At 47.7% G+C, this 24,961-nt stretch overlaps 3 protein-coding genes across 13 annotated transcripts in view; all 3 read left to right on the top strand.

The window, feature by feature from the left end:
- Positions 1–13,045, top strand: part of cntn1a (contactin 1a) — a 70,679-nt gene extending 57,634 nt beyond the window's left edge. Inside the window, exons 14-24 of the mRNA XM_056235389.1 lie at positions 1,008–1,180; positions 2,700–2,844; positions 3,427–3,585; positions 4,369–4,518; positions 6,278–6,348; positions 6,904–7,138; positions 7,219–7,316; positions 8,189–8,378; positions 8,665–8,783; positions 8,951–9,104; positions 11,768–13,045. Of these exons, the coding sequence (XP_056091364.1) occupies positions 1,008–1,180; positions 2,700–2,844; positions 3,427–3,585; positions 4,369–4,518; positions 6,278–6,348; positions 6,904–7,138; positions 7,219–7,316; positions 8,189–8,378; positions 8,665–8,783; positions 8,951–9,104; positions 11,768–11,847 (1,574 nt within the window). The 3' untranslated portion in view covers positions 11,848–13,045. The remainder of the gene's footprint in view (positions 1–1,007; positions 1,181–2,699; positions 2,845–3,426; positions 3,586–4,368; positions 4,519–6,277; positions 6,349–6,903; positions 7,139–7,218; positions 7,317–8,188; positions 8,379–8,664; positions 8,784–8,950; positions 9,105–11,767) is intronic.
- nrcamb (neuronal cell adhesion molecule b) overlaps positions 1–24,961 on the top strand; it is a 264,169-nt gene that overhangs the window by 175,337 nt on the left and 63,871 nt on the right. The window lies entirely within an intron of this gene.
- LOC130070840 (disintegrin and metalloproteinase domain-containing protein 10-like) overlaps positions 15,613–24,961 on the top strand; it is a 54,261-nt gene continuing 44,912 nt past the window's right edge. The window contains exons 1-2 of the mRNA XM_056235392.1: positions 15,613–15,772; positions 20,271–20,421. Of these exons, the coding sequence (XP_056091367.1) occupies positions 15,700–15,772; positions 20,271–20,421 (224 nt within the window). The 5' untranslated portion in view covers positions 15,613–15,699. The remainder of the gene's footprint in view (positions 15,773–20,270; positions 20,422–24,961) is intronic.

A 24,961-nucleotide genomic window follows, 5' to 3' on the forward strand; every position in this document is an offset into this window, starting at 1 on the left:
ATGATAACTGTAACGGGAACTATAACGATGATAACTGTAACGGTAACTATAACGATGATAACTGTAAAGGTAACTATAACGATGATAACTGTAACGGGAACTATAACGAGGGAACTATAACGATGATAACTGTAACGGGAACTATAACGATGATAACTGTAACGGGAACTATAACGATGATAACTGTAACGGTAACTATAACGATGAGTTCTGTAACGGTAACTATAACGATGATAACTGTAACGGGAACTATAACGATGATAACTGTAACGGGAACTATAACGATGATAACGGTAACTATAACGATGATAACTGTAACGGTAACTATAACGATGATAACTGTAACGGGAACTATAACGATGATAACTGTAACGGGAACCATAACGATGAGTTCTGTAACGGGAACTATAACGATGATAACTGTAACGGTAACTATAGCGATTATAACTGTAACTGTAACGGGAACTATAACGATGATAACTAACAGGAACTATAACGATGATAACTGTAACGGTAACTATAGCGATTATAACTGTAACTGTAACGGGAACTATAACGATGATAACTAACAGGAACTATAACGATGATAACTGTAACGGTAACTATAGCGATTATAACTGTAACTGTAACGGGAACTATAACGATGATAACTGTAACTGTAACTATGATTATAATTGTAACTTTGAAACAGTTATCATCTGTGTAAACACAACACACGTCCTGTTCACCCTAGCAACCACATAGCAACCCTTTAGCAACCACCCAGACCGCCTCTGTGTGTGTGACAGACTGAATGGCCTTCAATCTTTCTGACCAGGCTTTCTCAAGTCTACAGAGACGTTTGTAATCTGGTTCACTCCTGCCACAAACACACAACTGCACCTCTACAGCTGACCGTGATCAATACACAAGAGCCATTCGATTCGACTGCTGTTGAATCTCCTGTCCGTCGCTGTCAGTCGCCTCTGTTCATGTTTAATGGAGTGCGTCTCTCCTTCTCTCCTCAGACGCCACTAAGATCACTCTGGCCCCGTCGAACGCTGACATCAGCGCGGGCCAGAGCGCCAGGATGGAGTGTGCGGCGTCACATGACCCGACCCTTGACCTCACCTTCATCTGGTCCCTCGACGAGCACGTCATCGACTTCGACCGAGACAGAGAGCATTACGAGCACAAGATGGTGAACTTCAGTCTGTATAATACTGATAACAAACATTTAATATTTATTGATTTAGTTTAATGAATCAAGACTTGAATAATAGCAGACCTTAACGCCTGTTCACTCCGAGAACCATAACTGTAACTATATTAAAAACTGTAACGGTAACTATAACGATGATTACTGTAACGGTAATTATTACGATGTTAACTGTAACGGTAACTATAACGATGATTACTGTAACGGTAACTATAATGATTGGAACGGTAACTATAATGATAACTGTAACGGTAACTATAACGATGATTACTGTAACGGTAACTATAACGATGATTACTGTAACGGTAACTATAACGATGATTACTGTAACGGTAACTATAACAATGATAACTGTAACGGTAACTATAACGATGATTACTGTAACGGTAACTATAACGATGATTACTGTAACAGTAACTATTACGATGTTAACTGTAACGGTAACTATTACGATGATTACTGTAACGGCAACTATAGCGATGATTACTGTAACGGTAACTATAATGATAACTGTAACGGTAACTATAACGATGATAACTGTAACGGTAACTATAATGATAACTGTAATGGTAACTATAACGATGATAACTGTAACGGTAGCTATAACGATGATTACTGTAACGGTAACTATTACGATGTTAACTGTAACGGTAACTATAATGATTGTAACGGTAACTATAATGATAACTGTAACGGTAATTATTATTAGTGTAACCGTAACAGTTAACTATGATGATAACTGTAAAGGTAACTATGATGATAACTGTAAAGGTAACTATGATGATAACTGTAACGTTAACTATAACGATGATTACTGTAACGGTAACTATAATGATGATAACTGTAATGTTAACTATAACGATGATAACTGTAACGTTAACTATAACGTTAACTATAACGATGATAACTGTAATGGTAACTATTACGATGTTAACTGTAACGGTAACTATAATGATTGTAACGGTAACTATAATGATAACTGTAACGGTAACTATAACGATGATAACTGTAACGGTAACTATTACGATGTTAACTGTAACGGTAACTATAATGATTGTAACGGTAACTATAATGATAACTGTAACGGTAATTATGATTAGTGTAACCGTAACAGTTAACTATGATGATAACTGTAAAGGTAACTATGATGATAACTGTAAAGGTAACTATGATGATAACTGTAAAGGTAACTATGATGATAACTGTAACGGTAATTATAACGCTGTAACGATAGCTGTAACAATAACTATGATGATAACTATATTAGCGTTCACACCAAAGCATGAATATGTTCTGTTTATTATAAGCGCTGCATTTTTGTCGTCTGTCGCTTTAAATGCTCAAGTTATTTAGCTTGGATTCTGATTGGGAGACTGAGTCTCATTCTGAGACAGATTCCAGCGATATCGTTCCTCTTTGTCGTTACAGTTGTGGTGACTCTTTATTCACTTTATGGTTCCAGTCTTGTGTATTTATCAAACTTTACATTGTTGTTGGTCAGGATGTTAATCAGGCCGGTCAGGCCGGGACGTCGAGCTCAGAGCTGCTGATCAGTAACGCACAGCTGAGACACGCGGGACGATACGCCTGTACGGCTCAGACGCCGGTGGACAACGTCACGGCCGCCGCAGAGCTGGTGGTCCGAGGTGAGACGGGATAAACCTGATGTTTCCCGTATCCCAGAATGCTTTACTGCACACGCCGAGCGACAGAAATCCAGTGAATGCGTCAGGCCGCTGGGACTCTCTTATTGGATGATATATTAGTCAAGTCAAGTCACCTTCATTTATACAGCGCTTTCAACAATCTAGAGTTTCACAGCAGCTTTACAGTGATAACAGGAGATTACAGTAACAGAGAGTGTTTAGGCTTTACAGCAGCTCTAGAATAAAGTTATTGTCCAGATAAAGTTAGTGTTGATTGATTCACTTCCGTTGTAAAGATCATTAGTGATTAACTTAGGGGCCGCTAACACGACACCGCTCTAACTAAAAAACAGAAAACAGAAAACTTTTAATGTGTTCCGGCCGTTCATTTGCACGACAACAGTGTTTGGTCAGCATCAAAGCATTGTGCAGCTCGTGCTAAATGGCTAAAACTTACTGAAGTAGAATAAAAACACCCATATGAGTCAGTAGTGGTCATCCAGTAAGAGTAGAAGCTCATTTGATGAGAAAGCTTGAGTGCTCCTCAGGAGACGTGTGCATCACTGGCTCTCTCCTCCTCAGGGCCTCCAGGTCCTCCCGGCGGCGTGCGTGTGGACGAGGTGACGGCCAGCAGTGTGAGGGTGACCTGGAGTCACGGGACGGATAACCTGAGCCCCATCTCCACATACAGCGTCCAGTACAGAGGCGCGAGCGAGCAGGACTGGAGAGACGCCTCCACCGGTCAGAACATCAGATCTACTGCACGTTTCACGTCAGTCACTTGCTGCGTTTACATGGACACTAATAATCCGAGTGTAATCGGACCAGCAGCACAATCGGAATAAAAGAGTAAAGTAACCCGGTCAATCGGAATGAATCGGCCAGATCTGATTAAAATTTCATTCGGATTGTAAGGGGGGGTTTGTTCCTTTTGTAATCCGATTGAGAGGACACGGATTGAGAACCGAAACTGTAAGGACTGCGCATGTGCGATGCCGTAGAAATAGCGTAATGACGCGCAGAACGAGCTGATCTTCATGATGAGTAAAGTGTCATAAATGAGTGTCCTGTCATTCTGAAGTTCTCTTAGCGCTCCTCGTCTGTGAAGTGGAGAGGACGGCCCTCGTCTCAGACTCGTCCACAGAACAGGTTTGGGCTCGGGAACGCTTTACTGATGATCAATACAGCCGCTCGGCTCAACGGTTCAGTGCTCGATAGGACCCGAAAGAGAGAAATATTAAGTCTGCTTTTGAAAACCAAGAAAAGGAGGATGGTTAGTGTGCAACAACAGCGGGAAACGTATTCGTGTATTCGTGTATTCGTGCAGTGAGCGCATGTCAAAAGATTAAACCCGATCCGAAGCTTGAGACATATAAACACACACATCAACCCGATCACTTTTTTAGCATTCATGTAAACACTACATTCAGATTCATCAATGAAGTAAAAAGTGTCCATGTAAACGTAGAGACTGATCTTCACGAAAGCTCTAGTCCGGATCTAAAGCCATGATTCTGTCTTCAGCTCCAGTGAATGTGGAGGGAAATGCAGAGATGGCCACAGTGACGAACCTGACGCCCTGGACGGAGTACGAGTTCAGGGTCACGGCCACCAACACACTGGGCACCGGCCCGCCGAGCGACGCCTCGCCCCGCGTCACCACCAGAGAAGCCCGTGAGTCACTGACCTCAGACCTGCCACACTTATGTTCTGTCTGTCTTCATCCTCCTCCACCTGTGTCGAGTCAGTCTCCTCGTTTCTTCCTGTGTTTACACTCCCTGTTCTGTTCAGTCCCGCGTCGTTCCCGGTCATGTTAGCTGTGGTTGTGTCTGTCCTGCCTCAGTTTCACAAGTAAACGATGTGTTATACCCTCATCTTCATCTTGTGCCTTCGATCCTTTAGTTCAGACCCTTTAACCCTCTGCGTTCGGCTCTGCTTCCAATAGGAAGCGGTACATTAAACATAAAAAAAAAAATCCATAGTTTTTAGTGCAGGAACCAAATTTGGTAAATTATTAAACACTGTCATAATATGCATAATTTATTTGTTGTTTTGGATTTTGTTATTTCTGTTGTGATCATGTGGGTCATGATTTTATGCAGTTCAATTTGTCTCAAAATACTTTAGTAAAATATATTTAACCTTTTTCCCATATTCCCATATCCAACACACACTTTCAGACCGAATGCTGTTAGTAAACATGAGTTTGCATCAGGGTTATTATAGGTGACCAACACTGAAAGTAAAACCATACAAAAAATACTAGCTTGAAAAAAAAAAAAAAATACTAAATTACAAAAAATACTAAATTACATAATTTAATTCTATTTTTTACTATGTCTGACACATATATTCATTGGCAACTCCTGAAGTGTTTCCAGTAAAGTGTGCGTGTGCGTCCGGCGTTCAGCCAGCGGCCCGTCTGAGGCGGAGACTGTATGAACCATAGATATCCATAATAAAGGCTAGATGTCTGACGGCGGAGTCTCTATTGTCATCACCGGCGGCCATCTTGTCACAGGCAAACGTTCTGGCGGGCTCTGCGGTGCCTGATGTAAGATGAGTGATCAGCACCAACACACTCTTATCTCGTTGAAATCTTGACGAATTTACAAACGGTTTGGTTTCTTACAAACGTTATTAACGTGGCTTTAATTCTGGATGATTATTTATTGATACACTTATTATTCATTAGTGTGCAGTGTCATAACTACATGTCTGACATTTATAACAAACCAAACCATTTGAAAATAGGTAGAAAATTTACCAAGTTACGGTTATTTAAAAAGTACATGCACCATTAAAACACAATGTTACGAGTGAGCGAGCTGCCTGTGGCAAGATGGCCGCCAGGTCTGACGTCGACCTCCATTGGCCAGCAGCGCGGACGAGACATCTAGCCTTTATTATGGATATCTATGATATATGAACTACAACCCGAGTTTGATAGAACACACTAACTGCATTACAATGCCACCGTGAACACCGTCATGTATGTAGTGTTTGACCCTCCCTCTCTCCCCCTCTCCCTCCCTCTCTCTCTCTCTCCCCCCCTCTCTCTCCCTCTCTCTCTCTCTCCCCCCCTCTCCCTCCCTCTCTCTCTCTCTCCCCCCCTCTCTCTCCCTCTCTCTCTCCCTCTCTCCCCCTCTCTCTCTCTCTCCCCCCCTCTCTCTCCCTCTCTCCCCCTCTCCCTCCCTCTCTCTCTCTCTCCCCCCCTCTCTCTCCCTCTCTCTCTCTCTCCCCCCTCTCTCTCTCTCTCTCTCTCCCTCTCTCCCCCTCTCTCTCTCTCTCTCCCTCTCCCTCTCTCCCCCCTCTCCCTCCCTCTCTCTCTCTCTCCCCCTCTCTCTCTCTCTCCCCCCCTCTCTCTCCCTCTCTCTCTCCCTCTCTCCCTCTCTCCCCCCCTCTCTCTCCCTCTCTCTCTCTCCCTCTGTAGGGCCGGTCGTGGCTCCGTCAGACATCGGTGGAGGAGGCGGAGCCAGTCGTGAGCTCACCATCACATGGACGGTACCAGAGCTCACATTATCATCAACCCCAGTCTCTCTGAATAACAGCAAAACACACTTTCTCTTGTCATTTTAATCTGACACTTATTTTCAATTGTTTCTGGAACAAGAACAAATGTGGGCGGGGCTTGATTTTGTCCGTGGGGAATTGATTGGATGGTTGTGGTTTGCTATTGGTATTTTCAGGTCTGTTTTGCTTTTATACCTTGTATAATACACCTTTATACCTTTATAACTTGCCTTCTTTCAGACTAGTGAAAGAAAACATCGAAAACACACATTTAAGTTTTTATTTTAGTGCACTTGATCTATTAGCGTCTGTAGATTTCAATCTGTGAAGGCGGTGAAATCTCCCCTCCAGCAGCTTCACACACACCAAACTTTACTGTTTTATTCATATCTATATCCTAAAGGTTTGTTCATGTATCATTTGCCTGATTTTTTTATTTATAGAACAATTTTTCTGTAGAACAATTGTTCTGATGTGGTTCTGATGTGGTTCTGGTGATGTGTTCTGGTTCTGATGTGTTCTGGTTCTGATGCGGTTCTGTTGCAGCCGGTCCAGTCGCAGTACTACTACGGCAGTAACTTTGGCTACATCATCGCCTTCAAGCCTCAGAACGACCCCGAGTGGCTGCGGGTGACGGTCACCGATCCACAGGCCCGGAAGTACGTCCACAAAGACCCCAAAATCCCCCCGTCCAGCAGGTTCGAGGTGAAGATGAAGGCCTTCAACAGTCAGGGCGAGGGTCCGTTCAGCGTCAGCGCCTTCATCGACTCGGCGCAGGACGGTGAGTGACTGCGCAGCGTCAGACTCGCACAGGTAACGCAGGTGTAGAAGTTCTGACTGATGTGTGTGTGTGTGTCTCAGTTCCTGCAGACGCTCCCATCATCGCCGAGGCCAGAGCGCTGTCGGCCACACAAGCCGTGGTGTCCTGGGTGCCGGTGCAGAACGTCCAGGGCTACCAGGTACTGACCGGCCCGGCACACACTGGTCTCTGTTAAAGGGGACATATCATGAAAATGGGAAAATCTGAGTTTGTCCGTGTGTAAGTGCTATAATCGGGTCCCCGGTGCTTCCACCAACAAAGAAAACCTGAACAGTGGAACCCAGTAACTCTGTTCTGGTGAGCCTTTCTCTGCAAGCATGTCAAAAAATAAGCCGATCAGATTTCGCTCTCCTTCTGCCGTATGAAGAGGATCTTATTATAATATTCCCGGCCCTTAATCTGCACGTTTACACACACCAGCGACATTGGGTTCGGCGAGCGCCAACAGAGACCAGTTCTAACGCACTGGAGAAGATCCAGCAAAGCCTGAAACTGTTCTGTGGTCGAGCACAGACGACACTGAACACTATTGACCAGAACATGTCACCGCTGTCTTATAAACACCTCAGGAACTGTGGACACTTGTGGAAGAGTTCAACATGATGAGGAGATGATCAGTGTAACTCCACAACAACTACAGAAATGTCTCCACTAACATTCAGAAACGTGTAAAAGTGAAGCTCTCCCTGAGTCTCTCCGTAAGGCTGCACTCGCTGCTGTTACTCCTGACTCTGGATCAGTGAGATCGGCCTGTGTTGTTATTGCCGGAGTCTCTGAAGCTTGTGTAAAGGCTCCGCCCTCTTCTGAACGGAGGCGGAGCTAAAGCTCATTTGCATTTAAAGGGACACACACAAAAACAGGCAAATTTGACAAGTTATAATAAATGATCTAGTATTTTGAGCTGAAATTTCACAGACATATTCTGGAGACACCATAAATTTATATTACATCTTGTGAAAAGGGGCATATGTCACCTTTAAACTCAGCGTTAACTCGGCTGTTCTCTCTCAGGTCCGGTACTGGAGGGAGGCGCTGGAGAACGAGGCGGCGGTGCGGTGGGTTCCGGTGCAGAGTCGAGAGAACCACACGCGCCTGGACAACATGACGGCCGACTCGCTTTACCTGATCGAGGTGCGGGCGTTTAACGGCGCCGGGTACGGACCCGCCAGCCAGAGACACAAGATCCACACCAAGAAAGCCCGTGAGTCTGAGCACACTGACCAAACACTGAACTATCAGAGTACTAAAGACCAGTATTTATTGTCAAAATAATATACACACATATATATATATATATATAGATTGTAGGGTATTGTGGGGGTTGTAGATTTACAGTTAAAGACCCAAGGACCAGATATGATGAATGAAGACCAGGAGTCAGAAGTGAAAAATAAAAAATAAAAATATATATACAGTATCAGAATACATACAACTCAATACCCAAGTATGAGCTTGAGATGGGTTTCTGGTCTGATGGTGTTTCTCAGCTCCGAGTCAGCCGCCGAAGATCTTCACCACAAAGAAGCACTACAGCAGCACGACCATCAACATCGGCTGGGAGAAGGTGCAGTCGCTGGCCAACGAGTCCAACGTGGCCGGATATAAGGTCAGAAACACTGCCTTTAGATGAACATGAGTGTTGACTTTACAGCAACACTGGAGGGGCCAGAGAAGCTTGAAGACTCTTTTAAACGCGACTGTGTTTCTGCTATAAGCTGCAGCTTTGACTCGCATGTAATGATCAGCTCTTGACCTGTCCCTGTTCTCCCTCAGATCCTGTACCGGAAGGACGGGCAGACCAGCGGAATGCTGTACACCACAGAGAAGCAGTCCATCGACCTGCCGCGGATGAAGGACGATTACCTGGTGGAGGTGCGCGCTCACAGCGAGGGCGGAGACGGGGCCGTCGCACACATGCTTATCCCAGGTACAGCGTCCTCTCAGACATCGTTTCCCCTCAGAATGTGCTTCTCTAACAGTCTTCCTGAAACGCTCATTTTGGAGTTGCATTTATCCAAAAGTGACTTGCATTCATGAGCAGTTTGTCATTATATTTCTATGCATTTGGCAGATGCTTTTATCCAGAGCAAATCACATTGAATTCAATCAAACAACCAAAGACACTTTTGTTACTTGAAATAAAGTAAACGTTAACTGAAAGAAATAAAAAACAGTTACACTTTATTTTAAGGTGACCTTGTTACAGTGTAACGTCTCTGTTACTTATGTAACCCTCGTTCCCTGAAGGATGGAACGGAGATGTTACGTGTCGACGTAACTGGGATCGCGCCAGGGAGCCTATCATCTTCGAGTGTTAACAGAACGTGCCAATGCACATTTGCGTGTAAGATTTGCATCTAATTTGGGTATAAATAGGAAGTGAATGCAAGCACCATTTGTTTTTCGCTGAGGAGCCGAGCGGAGCCTGGGGTCAGCGGTAGTCCAGCAATGGTGGCGACTGGACGTAACTACTTCAGGGAACGAGGGTTACATACGTAACCGAGACGTTCCCTTTCAGTTGGTCGCGTTCAACATAATTGGGATCCCATGTAACCTGCCACCTATTGCTGCCCCCTTCCAGTGCCGGCGTAAGCCTCCTGATCCCAGAGGCGGAGATGGGACAGGGCTTAGGCCGAGGGGGTCTCACTGCTGTTCTGCATGACCCTCTCAGACAGACTTGGATAACAGTGGGAAAGCGTGTCCTTTCAGTGGGGGAGGGAGGTATCATGTGGAAGTTACACATATGGACTGGGAGTTTCCGGGCTGTACAACATATGGAATGTCACTGAGGCGGCTGCAGCCTATGTAGGGTGTAACACTGGCAAGAGACGGCAGAGCGGGCTCCGCCAAGCGAAAGTACTGTCGCAGGGAGCCATACCGTGGAAGAATACACATATGGGACCGGGGGGAGTATTTCAGTGGGGGAGGGAGGTATCATGTGGAAGTTACACATATTCCACCAATGCATACGAGTGTTAGGACGCTCCGCCACGTCCGACTGAAGGAGGGTATTGAGGAACTCGACAGGGTTCGGCTAAAGGGGAACTCAGGTGTAGCAAAGATAGCGCACGTATCCGGTCCATAGGAGAGGAAGCTACCGGCTCGACACGAAGGCTATAGAATATAGCGCACATGTTTTGGTGCCCAGCCCGCAGCTCTACAGATATCTGTCAGCGAGGCACCCTGTGCCAGCGCCCAGAAGAAGCTACACTCCGAGTGGAGTGGGCTCGCAACCTGAGGGGGCATGGTGCATCTTGGGATTGGTACGCAAGAGACGAAGAGCTGGTCTGAGGTCCTGAGGCTTTGAGGCTTTGAGTTCTGTCCACGTGTAGATGCAGAGCACGGACGGGGCAGAGAAAAGCCAGGGCTGGGTTTACCTCATCCAGGTTCACTATCTGGTCTATCACTATCACCTAGAACCTCCGCGTCCCGTCCAGGGACCAGACATGGAGTTTCCAGAGGTGTGGATGCGGGTGCCATGCGGTGCCCCGTCTCTGAGAGAGGAGCTCCTCCCTGAGAGCAATGGGCCATGGGAGGAGCAATAAGGGGCAAATAGTAACCAGGTGCTTCATACTCTCCGTGAACTGAATCTGAATCTGAAAACGGGAGAAAAGCCAGGGCTGGGTTCTCCTCCAGGTTCACTATCTGGTCCCGAAAGGGAGTGGTAGGAACCTTGAGCACATATCCGGGCATGATTCGAAAGCAAGCAGGAGAACTGTTTTCATAGACAGTATTTTTAACTCGGCTGCCTGCAATGGCTCAAAGGGAGGTCTCTGCAGTGCCGTCAGCACCAGAGATAAGTCCCAAGAGGGTATAGAGGGGGTGGCGAGGCGGATTCAGTCTCCTCGTGCCCCTCAGGAACCTGACGACCAGGGATCACTCAGGGTGGAGGGAGACAGCCTTTGCTCCAACCCTTCTTGCAGAAAGGAAAGCACAGTACCGATCGAACATCTCGGGGGTCTTCTCGGTAGGGTTGGGTACCGTTTACATTTTAATGAAATTATTTAATGTGAATCGGTACTCTGTAGTACCGACGTAATTTGGTCGGTGCCATTAAAAGTACCGAGTTCGGTACCCAACCCTACTTCTCGGTGAGAAGAACACCACTGAACGCTCCACTTCAGAGCGTAAGCGTGCCTCGTAGAAGGTGCTCTCGCAGAAGTGATGGTGTCTACGACAGCTTGGGGTAGATCGCCTAGAACCTCCGCGTCCCGTCCAGAGACCAGAGTTTCCAGAGGTGTGGATGCGGGAGCCATAGGGTGCCCCGCCCCGGAGAGAGGAGCTCCTCCCTGAGAGCAATAGGCCATGGGAGGAGGCGTCGAGAGGAGCATCAGTTCGGGGAACCAGGTCCGGTTGGGCCAATAAGGGTTGGGTCAACTCCGTGAACTGAATCTGAAAATGGAAATGTGAACACTGAACTGAATCAGTGTTGATTCAACTCAGTTTAATGTTGATTCAGTTCAGTTCAGTATGAATCAGTTCCGTACAGTGTTGAGTTCATCATGTAAAGTTTTTTTTATTACAATACAAAGTCGATTCATCTATATAGTTTTCTAATGTGTGTGTGTGTGTGTGTGTGTGTGTGTGCAGGTGCAGCGGCTCTGGCGTCTCCGTCTCTCAGCTTCTTCTCCTCGCTGCTCCTCGCGGCTCTGTTGAGTTTGATTCTCTGAATGTAGATTCATCCTGATTTGACGAACTCTCACGGATGAAACACGCTCATATTCCCGAGTCCGTCCGGACTGAAGATTCGGGACAGAACGTGTGTTCAATGTCAGTTCAATATGCCTTACAACATCTCACTCTCTGATTGGTCCAGCAGGATCTGCCACAGGAAGTGCTGCTGCGAGACTTCCTGTGAGGTTCAGCGGTGACGGATCAGCGTCTGAGCGTCTCATGTTCGTCTTTATGTCGTCGTCAGATCAGTGGCTTTCTCTTATTTCTGTGACGGATACAGTCAAAGCAAAGCAACAATTCTTTCACTTTTACTGGATTATTATATATGCAATAATTTATATAGATATTGGTCTATTCGGTATCGTACCTGTTTTTATATTAGCATACCTCTAGATTTTTTTAACTATAATTTGTGCTTTGGAACGTCAGCGGCTGAATGAAGTGGACGTTTGTGTTTGTTTTCAATCTAATGAAACATGATCAGCTGATGTAAACGAATGCGTTTGTGTTTCGATGAAGCGAGCGTATGAATATAAGCGAGCGTGATGAACAGATTCGATGATTTATAATTGATTCTTGAGCACAAACGCTTTTGTTTTGACTGTATCATTCTGTCGTTCGCAGGTGATTCGTGATGAATGTCATTTAACTGCGTTTTATTTTCAGAATAATGTTTGTAACAGTCGCTACGCCGCTAACTTTAATGAACTTTTCAGTCTGTTTATATTCAGTGTCGCTGATTCAAACAAAAACTGATTCATTCCAGTTCTGAAATCATATGATTCCTGTTCACTCCTTTATAAACGGATGATATGATTGGCCCTTCATCTGATGATAGACGTATATTTTGTGTTATTGATCAGGAGAAACGCTCGTACAGGATCAGAAGTGTCTTGTGTTTAATGAAGCAGTGATTTAAAGTCCTGAAGATGAAGCTTCTCCTGGTGTAAAGAGAGCTCTTCTGCTCCTGATCTTCATCTGCGTGAGAGAGATTTGCCAAACGCATGGATGCCTTGAGCTTTAGCGGCCTGCAGTTATTCAGAGGCCAGATGCATGATGGGATTGAATGGACTGGTCTTCATACTCATTGGTTCAGTTCAAGCACAGGTCCGGCTCTTTAACTAGACTAACCTGTCCGTGATTATTACCTGCTTCATTCAACTCTTCAATTAAACTTTATAGAGACCAAACAAACACGTCTGCTGTGAGTTTCTTTTTCATTCTTTAACGCAAAATGTTTTTAATACATTATTCATTCTTTAAGTGCTGAAATATGGACCTCACTATTCTTGAGAACATTTAATCAATGTGTGTGTGTGTTGAGGAATTAACCTTAAAGGTGCAGTGTGTAATATTTAGGAGGATCTGTTGACTGAAATGCAATTTCATACATATAACTATGTTTTCAGTGGTGTATAAAGACCTTACATAATGAAGCGTTATGTTTTAATTACCTTAGAATGAGCGTTTCTCTCTACACACACCGCGGGTCCGCTTACATCCACATGTTTCTACAGTGGCCCTGAACGGACAAACGCGTTTCGTCACTAATGTTGTTCTTCGTGCAAAGAAGCTGCTAAAGTCAGCGAATAAAACACTGACACAATGAAGAACAAGTCACAATAATATTATAATATTTAAATAATATTAATATGTAATACAATAACATATCGTTTTACTGAATAATAAAGTAAACATATCTTTGTAAAGAAACCTCATTGCTGAACTGGCTACTCTCTGCTGTCTCAGACGACGACATCACTTCCTGTCGGCCACGTAACTTCTGTTGGGTGCAATTCGCAACCTCACCACTAGATGCTGCTAAACTTACACACTGCCCCTTTAAAATACAAGCTACAAAATGAGTGAGGAAATGAGTTAGACTTGCTTCAAAACTCAAGATTGAGATAAGCTACATTTGTTTGCTCTAAACATTTACAAAATATCCAGACACACACACAGAGACACTCGCACACACTCAGACACACACACACTCGCAGGCACACACATACACACTCGCACACACTCAGACACACATACACACACACACACAGATGCTGTTCTTTGCTTCTCTGTGACGTGATGAAGGGATGCACAGGACTCATCCGGAGAGATTGTAGAGGAGTGAGAGCGGGACTGTCCTGTTTCTGCAGATCACACACACGGATTCAACACTGCATTCAAGCAAAATAACACGTTCATATTTCACATATCACTGAATCATTACAGAAACATGCCATATCATACACAAAAGAACATGCTTGGACAGGTTTAAGAAAGCTATTGTAATAATCTCACACATTCTGTAGATGTTTTTATGCTCAATAATGTGTTTGCCTCAATCACATTGTCTCGCTCAATAAATAATTATTTTAGTTCTTATATATCATGCATTATTACTGCAATACAAAATAGTCACATGAAACGAAGTTAAACTGCACTGTAAAAAAATCTGTTAAATTTACTGTAAAAAATATGGCAGCTGTGGGTGCCAGACATTTACCATAAAAATACGGTAGTAGCATTTTAGGTTTTACAGACTTAACTTGTATTTACAGTAAAAAAAAAAAATATTTAATTGACTTATTTTAATAATCTATTGATGTACTAATGTCTGGTTTGTACCACTGTAATACACCGACAACCACCAATCACAGTGGAGATGAGAGTCACATGATGTATCACAGCTCTGAGGATATTATTGCTAGACGCTGCACAGTGTCACTCTCTCTCTCTCACACACACACACACCGAACACCATCATGGTAACACACGTGAAATTAGAAAATGCAATAAACAACAATAAATGTAACATAAAAGCCTAATTTACATAACTGATTAGAAGAAACAGTTATTTCAACACTAATACATCAAACGTGAAGTGTTACGCAGGGAATTGTGGGAATGTCAATTTACGTTTTTTTCACTGTAAATTATACAATGACTTGTTCTTTTTCACTTCCAAAAACTGTAATGGTATTTTACTGTAAGATCTACGGTTAGATCTATCACAGATATTTACTGAATATAGTACGGAAACGTTCTATTAACCAATTAACAGTTTTTCACCGTAGCATTTTTACAGTCTTTTACCGTTAAAATCAGAATAATGTTTTACAGTGTGCGTTTCCCCAGTTTGACCCTCAGTGTCCGTCGACATCAACAGGATTTGTTTGTAGTTTTTATGCTAGTCATGGACACAGGAATAATAACAGTAAAACTGTACAATAATAAATTCTATTCAGGTTGGTGAACATTTAAGCATGCTTGTATATCAAAATCAAGAACGACACGGTCCATAAAACATGTTTAATGCATTCTGTATTTGTGTGTGTGTGCATATAACCTATTGTGTCCAGTCATGTATAAATACAGTTTAATGCAGATAATCTGTCTGTACAGTGTATAGTTGGATGTATATGCATCTACAGCCGCATGTTCATGCGTGTTTAAGGCATGTAAGAAGGAGAAATAATGTCATATGATATAAGACAGTACATTAAATTACAGCATGACATTACATCCCGAAAGTAACTCCTTTGTAAAATTGTAAGCATGACTCCGTTTACTGGCAGACTGATATAAACCTCGTAAATAATATTTCATAAAGTCATAAAGCCAATCAGATTGATTTCAGCGGACTCTTCTATCCCATAATTCTGATTTACAAAAGCAATGTTGTTGTTTCTGCTGTGCTTGTGATTGCAGCGCTCAGGCGTGGGGGAGGGGCTCGTGCTCGTGCTCGTGCTCGTGTCTCTGTGCGTCTGACGTCAGCACGCAAAGCCCCAAACCCGAGACTGAAGCTGTAAACAATAAAACCCAGCCCGTCCATCATCCATGCGCTAAACATGCATTTATCCGCGATGACGGTCGTGTTCTCGGTGCTGTTGTGCCTCTCATGCGCCTTCAGGTCCGCTCGAGGTGAGTGAGTGTGTGTGAGAGAGTGTTTCGACCCGGTTCGGCTTTATTCAGTGATGCTCCGCGCGAGCATCTGTGCTAATGCTAAAGCCGCGACCGTTATTCCCAGATCCCCCGATCACCGCGGCCGTTGTTGCGATGTTCCCCGGAACGGGCGCGTTCTCCTCGGTGTTCTCGACGGGTTCTGTGGCGAGCGGGTCTGTGGACGGGTTCGGTCTCTGAGCTCAGATGTGTTGAGTGGGTCGAGATTGAGCTGACACACATCCAGCTTAAGATGGATGATTACATCAACACTCCCATAAACACATCATCTTCAGTCCTGATTCATATCTCAATAATCAGGCAATACCATTCATATAGTGACACATGAAGGTGATTGTGTTATAACGAAGCTGCATATATTTCATACTCATCATCTTTGTTTCTGTGTATCAATTGGGCCTTTATTACACTGATGAGCTCTTTATGACTGATAAACCAGTAACTGTTATATCTGATTAATACACCAGTATTTGACCATTATGAGATGACAGCAATCATCTCTCATTATTAAATGGTGTCAAAATCACAGCTTTCTTAATGTCACATGACCATGTCTGTGGCTTTAAACAAATGTGAAAATGATTTGGTAAAATAGGTTTTCAGTTTAGAAATTAGGCCTATGTGTTAATTTCTCTCTTTCTTTCTTTCTTTCTTTCTTTCTTTCTTTCTTTCTTTCTTTCTTTCTTTCTCTCTCTCTCTATATATATATATATATATAAGCATGGAATGTCTATCTGAAATACACAAATACAGTGAATAGAATTGGAGCTTCTGTAAGGAATATGGCGATCTCTGAGATCTCAGCAGGTGGAGCTGGGGAGGGAGAAGATCACATGGCCCTGGTGATCCCATCCACCCATCCCTCCACCCACCCATCCATCCACCCACCCATCCATCCATCCATCCATCCACCCACCCACCCACCCATCCATCCATCCACCCACCCACCCACCCATCCATCCACCCACCCACCCATCCATCCACCCACCCATCCATCCACCCACCAATCCACCCACCCAATCCACCAACCCACCCACCCACCCATCCACCAACCCACCCACCCACCCATCCACCAACCCACCCATCCACCAACCCATCCATCCACCCACCCACCCATCCATCCATCCATCCATCCACCCACCCATCCATCCACCCATCCACCCACCCATCCATCCACCCATCCATCCACCAATCCATCCACCAATCCATCCACCCACCCACCCATCCATCCACTAATCCATCCACCAATCTATCCATCCACCAATCCATCCACCCATCCATCCACCCACCCATCCATCCACCAATCCACCCATCCATCCACCAATCCACCCACCACCCACCCATCCATCCATCCACCCACCCACCCACCCATCCACCATCCATCCACCATCCATCCACCCATCCACCATCCATCCACCCATCCACCATCCATCCACCCATCCATCCACCCATCCATCCACCAATCTATCCATCCACCAATCCATCCACCCATCCATCCATCCACCAATCCACCCATCCATCCATCCATCCACCAATCCACCCATCCATCCACCAATCCATCCATCCACCCACCCATCCACCCACCCACCCATCCATCCACCCATCCACCAATCCATCCACCCATCCACCAATCCATCCACCCATCCATCCACCCATCCATCCACCCACCAAACCACCCACCCATCCATCCACCAATCCACCCACCCATCCACCCACCCACCCATCCATCCACCCACCCACCCATCCATCCACCAATCCACCCACCCAATCCACCAACCCACCCACCCACCCATCCACCAACCCACCCACCCACCCACCCATCCACCAACCCACCCATCCACCCACCCACCCATCCATCCATCCATCCATCCATCCATCCACCCACCCACCCATCCATCCATCCATCCATCCATCCATCCACCCACCCACCAATCCATCCACCAATCCATCCACCCACCCACCCATCCACTAATCCATCCACCAATCCATCCACCCATCCACCCACCCATCCATCCACCAATCCACCCATCCATCCATCCATCCACCAATCCACCCATCCATCCACCAATCCATCCACCCATCCATCCATCACCAATCCACCCATCCATCCATCCATCCACCAATCCACCCATCCATCCACCAATCCATCCATCCACCCACCCATCCACCCACCCACCCATCCACCCACCCACCCATCCATCCACCCATCCACCAATCCATCCACCCATCCATCCACCCATCCATCCACCCACCAAACCACCCACCCATCCATCCACCAATCCACCCACCCATCCACCCACCCACCCATCCATCCACCCACCCACCCATCCATCCACCAATCCACCCACCCAATCCACCAACCCACCCACCCACCCATCCACCAACCCACCCACCCACCCACCCATCCACCCACCCACCCATCCACCCACCCACCCATCCATCCATCCATCCATCCACCCACCCACCAATCCATCCACCAATCCATCCACCCACCCACCCATCCACTAATCCATCCACCAATCTATCCATCCACCAATCCATCCACCCATCCACCCACCCATCCATCCACCAATCCACCCATCCACCCATCCATCCACCAATCCACCCACCCACCCATCCATCCACCCACCCACCCACCCATCCATCCACCCACCCACCCATCCATCCACCCACCCACCCATCCATCCACTAATCCATCCACCAATCTATCCATCCACCAATCCATCCACCCATCCATCCATCCACCAATCCACCCATCCATCCATCCATCCATCCACCAATCCACCCATCCATCCACCCATCCATCCACCAATCCATCCATCCACCCACCCATCCACCCACCCACCCATCCATCCACCCATCCACCCACCCATCCACCAATCCATCCACCCAACCACCAATCCATCCACCCATCCACCTACCCATCCACCAATCCACCCACCCATCCATCCACCCAACCACCCACCCATCCATCCACCCATCCATCCACCCACCCATCCACCCATCCATCCACCCACCCATCCATCCATCCATCCACCCACCCAACCATCCACCCAACCACCCATCCATCCACCCACCCATCCATCCAACCACCCATTCACCCAACCACCCATCCATCCACCCACCCAACCACCCATCCAACCATCCACCCATCCATCCACCAATCCACCCACCCATCCACCCACCCATCCATCCACCCATCCATCCACCAATCCACCCACCCACCAATCCACCCACCCATCCATCCACCAATCCACCCACCCATCCATCCACCCAACCACCCACCCATCCATCCACCCATCCACCCACCAATCCACCCACCCATCCATCCATCCATCCACCCACCCATCCATCCACCCACCCATCCATCCACCCACCCAACCATCCACCCAACCAACCACCCACCCACCCATCCATCCATCCATCCACCCACCCAACCACCCACCATCCATCCATCCACCCATCCACCCACCCACCCATCCAACCACCCATCCATCCAACCACCCATCCATCCACCCATCCATCCAACCACCCATCCATCCACCCACCCAACCACCCATCCATCCATCCACCCACCCAACCACCCATCCAACCACCCACCCACCCACCCATCCATCCATCCAACCATCCATCCACCCACCCAACCACCCATCCACCCACCCATCCATCGTCCACCCACCCATCCATCCACCCACCAACACACCCATCCATCCAACCATCCATCCACTCATCCATCCACCCATCCACCCTCCCATCCACCCACCCATCCACCCATCCATCCACCCACCAACACACCCACCCATCCATCCACCCACCCAACCATCCATCCACCCACCCACCCATCCACCCATCCATCCATCCATCCATCCACCCACCAACACACCCAACCATCCATCCACCCACCCAACCACCCATCCACCCTCCCATCCACCCACCCACCAACCAATATATGTAGCCAACAATACATGTATGGGGCAAAATTATCTATTTTTCTTTTATGCCAAAAATCATTAGGATATTAAAGGATTAGTTCTTAAAATTCACATTAGCCCATGATTTACTCTCCCTCAAGCCGTTCGTTTGGCCGGAAGCTAACGCCGGAGCCGCGAGATGTGTGTTTACGGCGGATAGATGCACGATTTTGATCTTTTAACTGTTGGTTGCAACCCAGTGCCATTATAAAGCTGGGAAGAGCCAGGACATGTTTAATATAAACTGTGTTCGAGAGAAGAGTCACACACACCGAGGATGGCTCAAATAAACCATGGGCTAATGCTCATTTAAAGAGAACTATGGTAAATTTCCTACCATAAATATATTAAAATATATATTTTTGTGAGTGGATGCAGCAAAAGTGAGAAAATCGAGCCTTGTTTTGGGTCACATATGGTCTGTTTATTTTCACGAGTCATGTGATCACCGCGGCCCAATCTAACGCTGGTGTCTGTGTGCTGAGCAGGTTACTATGGCAACCCCCTGAACAAGTACATCCGTCACTACGAGGGCCTGTCGTACGACCCGGATCAGCTTCAGGACCGGCACCAGCGGGCCAGGAGAGCGCTCACACACTCGGAGCGCGAGCTGGAGCTGCAGTTCCACGCGCACGGCAGGTGAGACACACACACACACGCGCACGGCAGGTGAGACACACACACCGATCCGTACACACACACACGCGCGCACGGCAGGTGAGACACACACACCGATCCGTACACACACACACACACACACACACACACACACACCGATCCTTACACACACACACTCACCGATCCGTACACACACACACTCACCGATCCGTACACACACACACACACACTCACCGATCCGTACACACACACACTCACCGATCCGTACACACACACACTCACCGATCCGTACACACACACACTCACCGATCCGTACACACACACACACTCACCGATCCGTACACACACACACTCACCGATCCGTACACACACACACTCACCGATCCGTACACACACACACTCACCGATCCGTACACACACACACTCACCGATCCGTACACACACACACTCACCGATCCGTACACACACACACTCACCGATCCGTACACACACACACACTCACCGATCCGCACACACACACACACTCACCGATCCGTACACACACACACTCACCGATCCGTACACACACACACTCACCGATCCGCACACACACACACACTCAACGATCCGTACACACACACACACTCAACGATCCGCACACACACACACACTCAACGATCCGTACACACACACACTCACCGATCCGTACACACACACACTCACCGATCCGTACACACACACACTCACCGATCCGTACACACACACACACTCACCGATCCGCACACACTCACCGATCCGCACACACACACACACTCACCGATCCGCACACACACACACTCACCGATCCGTACACACACACACACTCACCGATCCGTACACACACACACACTCACCGATCCGCACACACACACACTCACCGATCCGTACACACACACACACTCACCGATCCGTACACACACACACTCACCGATCCGCACACACACACACACTCACCGATCCGCACACACACACACTCACCGATCCGTACACACACACACTCACCGATCCGTACACACACACACTCACCGATCCGTAAACACACACACTCACCGATCCGTACACACACACACTCACCGATCCGCACACACACACACTCACCGATCCGCACACACACACACTCAATGATCCGTACACACACACACTCACCGATCCGTAAACACACACACTCAACGATCCGTACACACACACACTCACCGATCCGTACACACACACACTCACCGATCCGTACACACACACACTCACCGATCCGTACACACACACACTCACCGATCCGTACACACACACACTCACCGATCCGTACACACACACACTCACCGATCCGTAAACACACACACTCACCGATCCGTAAACACACACACACTCAACGATCCGTACACACACACACTCACCGATCCGTACACACACACACTCACCGATCCGTACACACACACTCTCAACGATCCGCACACACACACACACTCACCGATCCGCACACACACACACTCAACGATCCGTACACACACACACTCACCGATCCGTACACACACACACTCACCGATCCGTACACACACACACTCACCGATCCGTACACACACACACTCAACGATCCGTACACACACACACACTCACCGATCCGTACACACACACACTCAACGATCCGTAAACACACACACTCAACGATCCGTACACACACACACACTCACCGATCCGTACACACACACACTCAACGATCCGTACACACACACACACTCACCGATCCGTACACACACACACTCAACGATCCGTACACACACACACACACTCAACGATCCGTACACACACTCACCGATCCGTACACACACACACACCGATCCGCACACACACACACACACACTCACCGATCCGCACACACACACACACACACACACACGATCCGTACACACACACACACAAAACTAATCGCTATGCTAACTCATTCATTCCTTCTGCTATAAGACTGCTAAACGAAAATACATAACTACATGGTACTGGCTCTTGCTTTCCACTGCTCTGTTTAGGTAGTGGCAGGTGTGCGTGTGTGTGAGTGTGATACTAGTATGTGTGGATGTGGTTATTTATTTCTTCTTTTCTCTTTTATACATTGTGTGTTAATGCATTTAACTATTATGGATGGGTTGGCTGTAAAACTGAATTGCCCCTTGGGGACTAATAAAGGAATCTGAAACTGAAACACACGCACACCAATCCGTACACACGCACACCAATCCGTACACACGCACACCAATCCGTACACACGCACACGCACACCAATCCGTACACACACACACGGCACACCAATCCGTACACACGCACACGCACACCAATCCGTACACACGCACACCAATCCGTACACACGCACACCAATCCGTACACACGCACACGCACACCAATCCGTACACACGCACACGCACACCAATCCGTACACACGCACACCAATCCGTACACACGCACACGCACACCAATCCGTACACACGCACACCAATCCGTACACACGCACACGCACACCAATCCGTACACACGCACACGCACACCAATCCGTACACACGCACACCAATCCGTACACACGCACACCAATCCGTACACACGCACACCAATCCGTACACACGCACACGCACACCAATCCGTACACACGCACACCAATCCGTACACACGCACACGCACACCAATCCGTACACACGCACACCAATCCGTACACACGCACACGCACACCAATCCGTACACACGCACACCAATCCGTACACACGCACACGCACACCAATCCGTACACACGCACACCAATCCGTACACACGCACACCAATCCGTACACACGCACACCAATCCGTACACACGCACACGCACACCAATCCGTACACACGCACACCAATCCGTACACACACACACCAATCCGTACACACGCACACCAATCCGTACACACGCACACCAATCCGTACACACGCACACCAATCCGTACACACGCACACCAATCCGTACACACGCACACGCACACCAATCCGTACACACGCACACCAATCCGTACACACACACACCAATCCGTACACACGCACACGCACACCAATCCGTACACACGCACACCAATCCGTACACACGCACACCAATCCGTACACACGCACACGCACACCAATCCGTACACACGCACACGCACACCAATCCGTATACACGCACACCAATCCGTACACACGCACACGTACACCAATCCGTACACACGCACACGCACACCAATCCGTACACACGCACACGCACACCAATCCGTACACACGCACACGCACACCAATCCGTACACACGCACACCAATCCGTACACACGCACACCAATCCGTACACACGCACACCAATCCGTACACACGCACACGCACACCAATCCGTACACACGCACACGCACACCAATCCGTACACACGCACACCAATCCGTACACACGCACACGCACACCAATCCGTACACACGCACACGCACACCAATCCGTACACACGCACACGCACACCAATCCGTACACACGCACACGCACACCAATCCGTACACACGCACACCAATCCGTACACACGCACACGCACACCAATCCGTACACACGCACACCAATCCGTACACACGCACACGCACACCAATCCGTACACACGCACACCAATCCGTACACACGCACACCAATCCGTACACACGCACACCAATCCGTACACACGCACACCAATCCGTACACACGCACACGGCACACCAATCCGTACACACGCACACCAATCCGTACACACGCACACGCACACCAATCCGTACACACACACACCAATCCGTACACACGCACACCAATCCGTACACACACACACGGCACACCAATCCGTACACACGCACACCAATCCGTACACACGCACACCAATCCGTACACACACACACCAATCCGTACACACGCACACCAATCCGTACACACGCACACCAATCCGTACACACGCACACCAATCCGTACACACGCACACCAATCCGTACACACGCACACCAATCCGTACACACGCACACCAATCCGTACACACGCACACGGCACACCAATCCGTACACACGCACACCAATCCGTACACACGCACACGCACACCAATCCGTACACACACACACCAATCCGTACACACGCACACCAATCCGTACACACACACACGGCACACCAATCCGTACACACGCACACCAATCCGTACACACGCACACCAATCCGTACACACACACACCAATCCGTACACACGCACACCAATCCGTACACACGCACACCAATCCGTACACACGCACACCAATCCGTACACACGCACACCAATCCGTACACACGCACACGCACACCAATCCGTACACACGCACACCAATCCGTACACACGCACACGCACACCAATCCGTACACACGCACACCAATCCGTACACACGCACACCAATCCGTACACACGCACACGCACACCAATCCGTACACACGCACACCAATCCGTACACACGCACACCAATCCGTACACACGCACACCAATCCGTACACACGCACACCAATCCGTACACACGCACACCAATCCGTACACACGCACACGGCACACCAAT

This window comes from Rhinichthys klamathensis, unplaced genomic scaffold, assembly GCF_029890125.1.
Source record: "Rhinichthys klamathensis goyatoka isolate OS25496 unplaced genomic scaffold, OSU_Roscu_1.1 h1tg000421l_1, whole genome shotgun sequence".
NCBI lineage: Eukaryota > Metazoa > Chordata > Actinopteri > Cypriniformes > Leuciscidae > Rhinichthys > Rhinichthys klamathensis.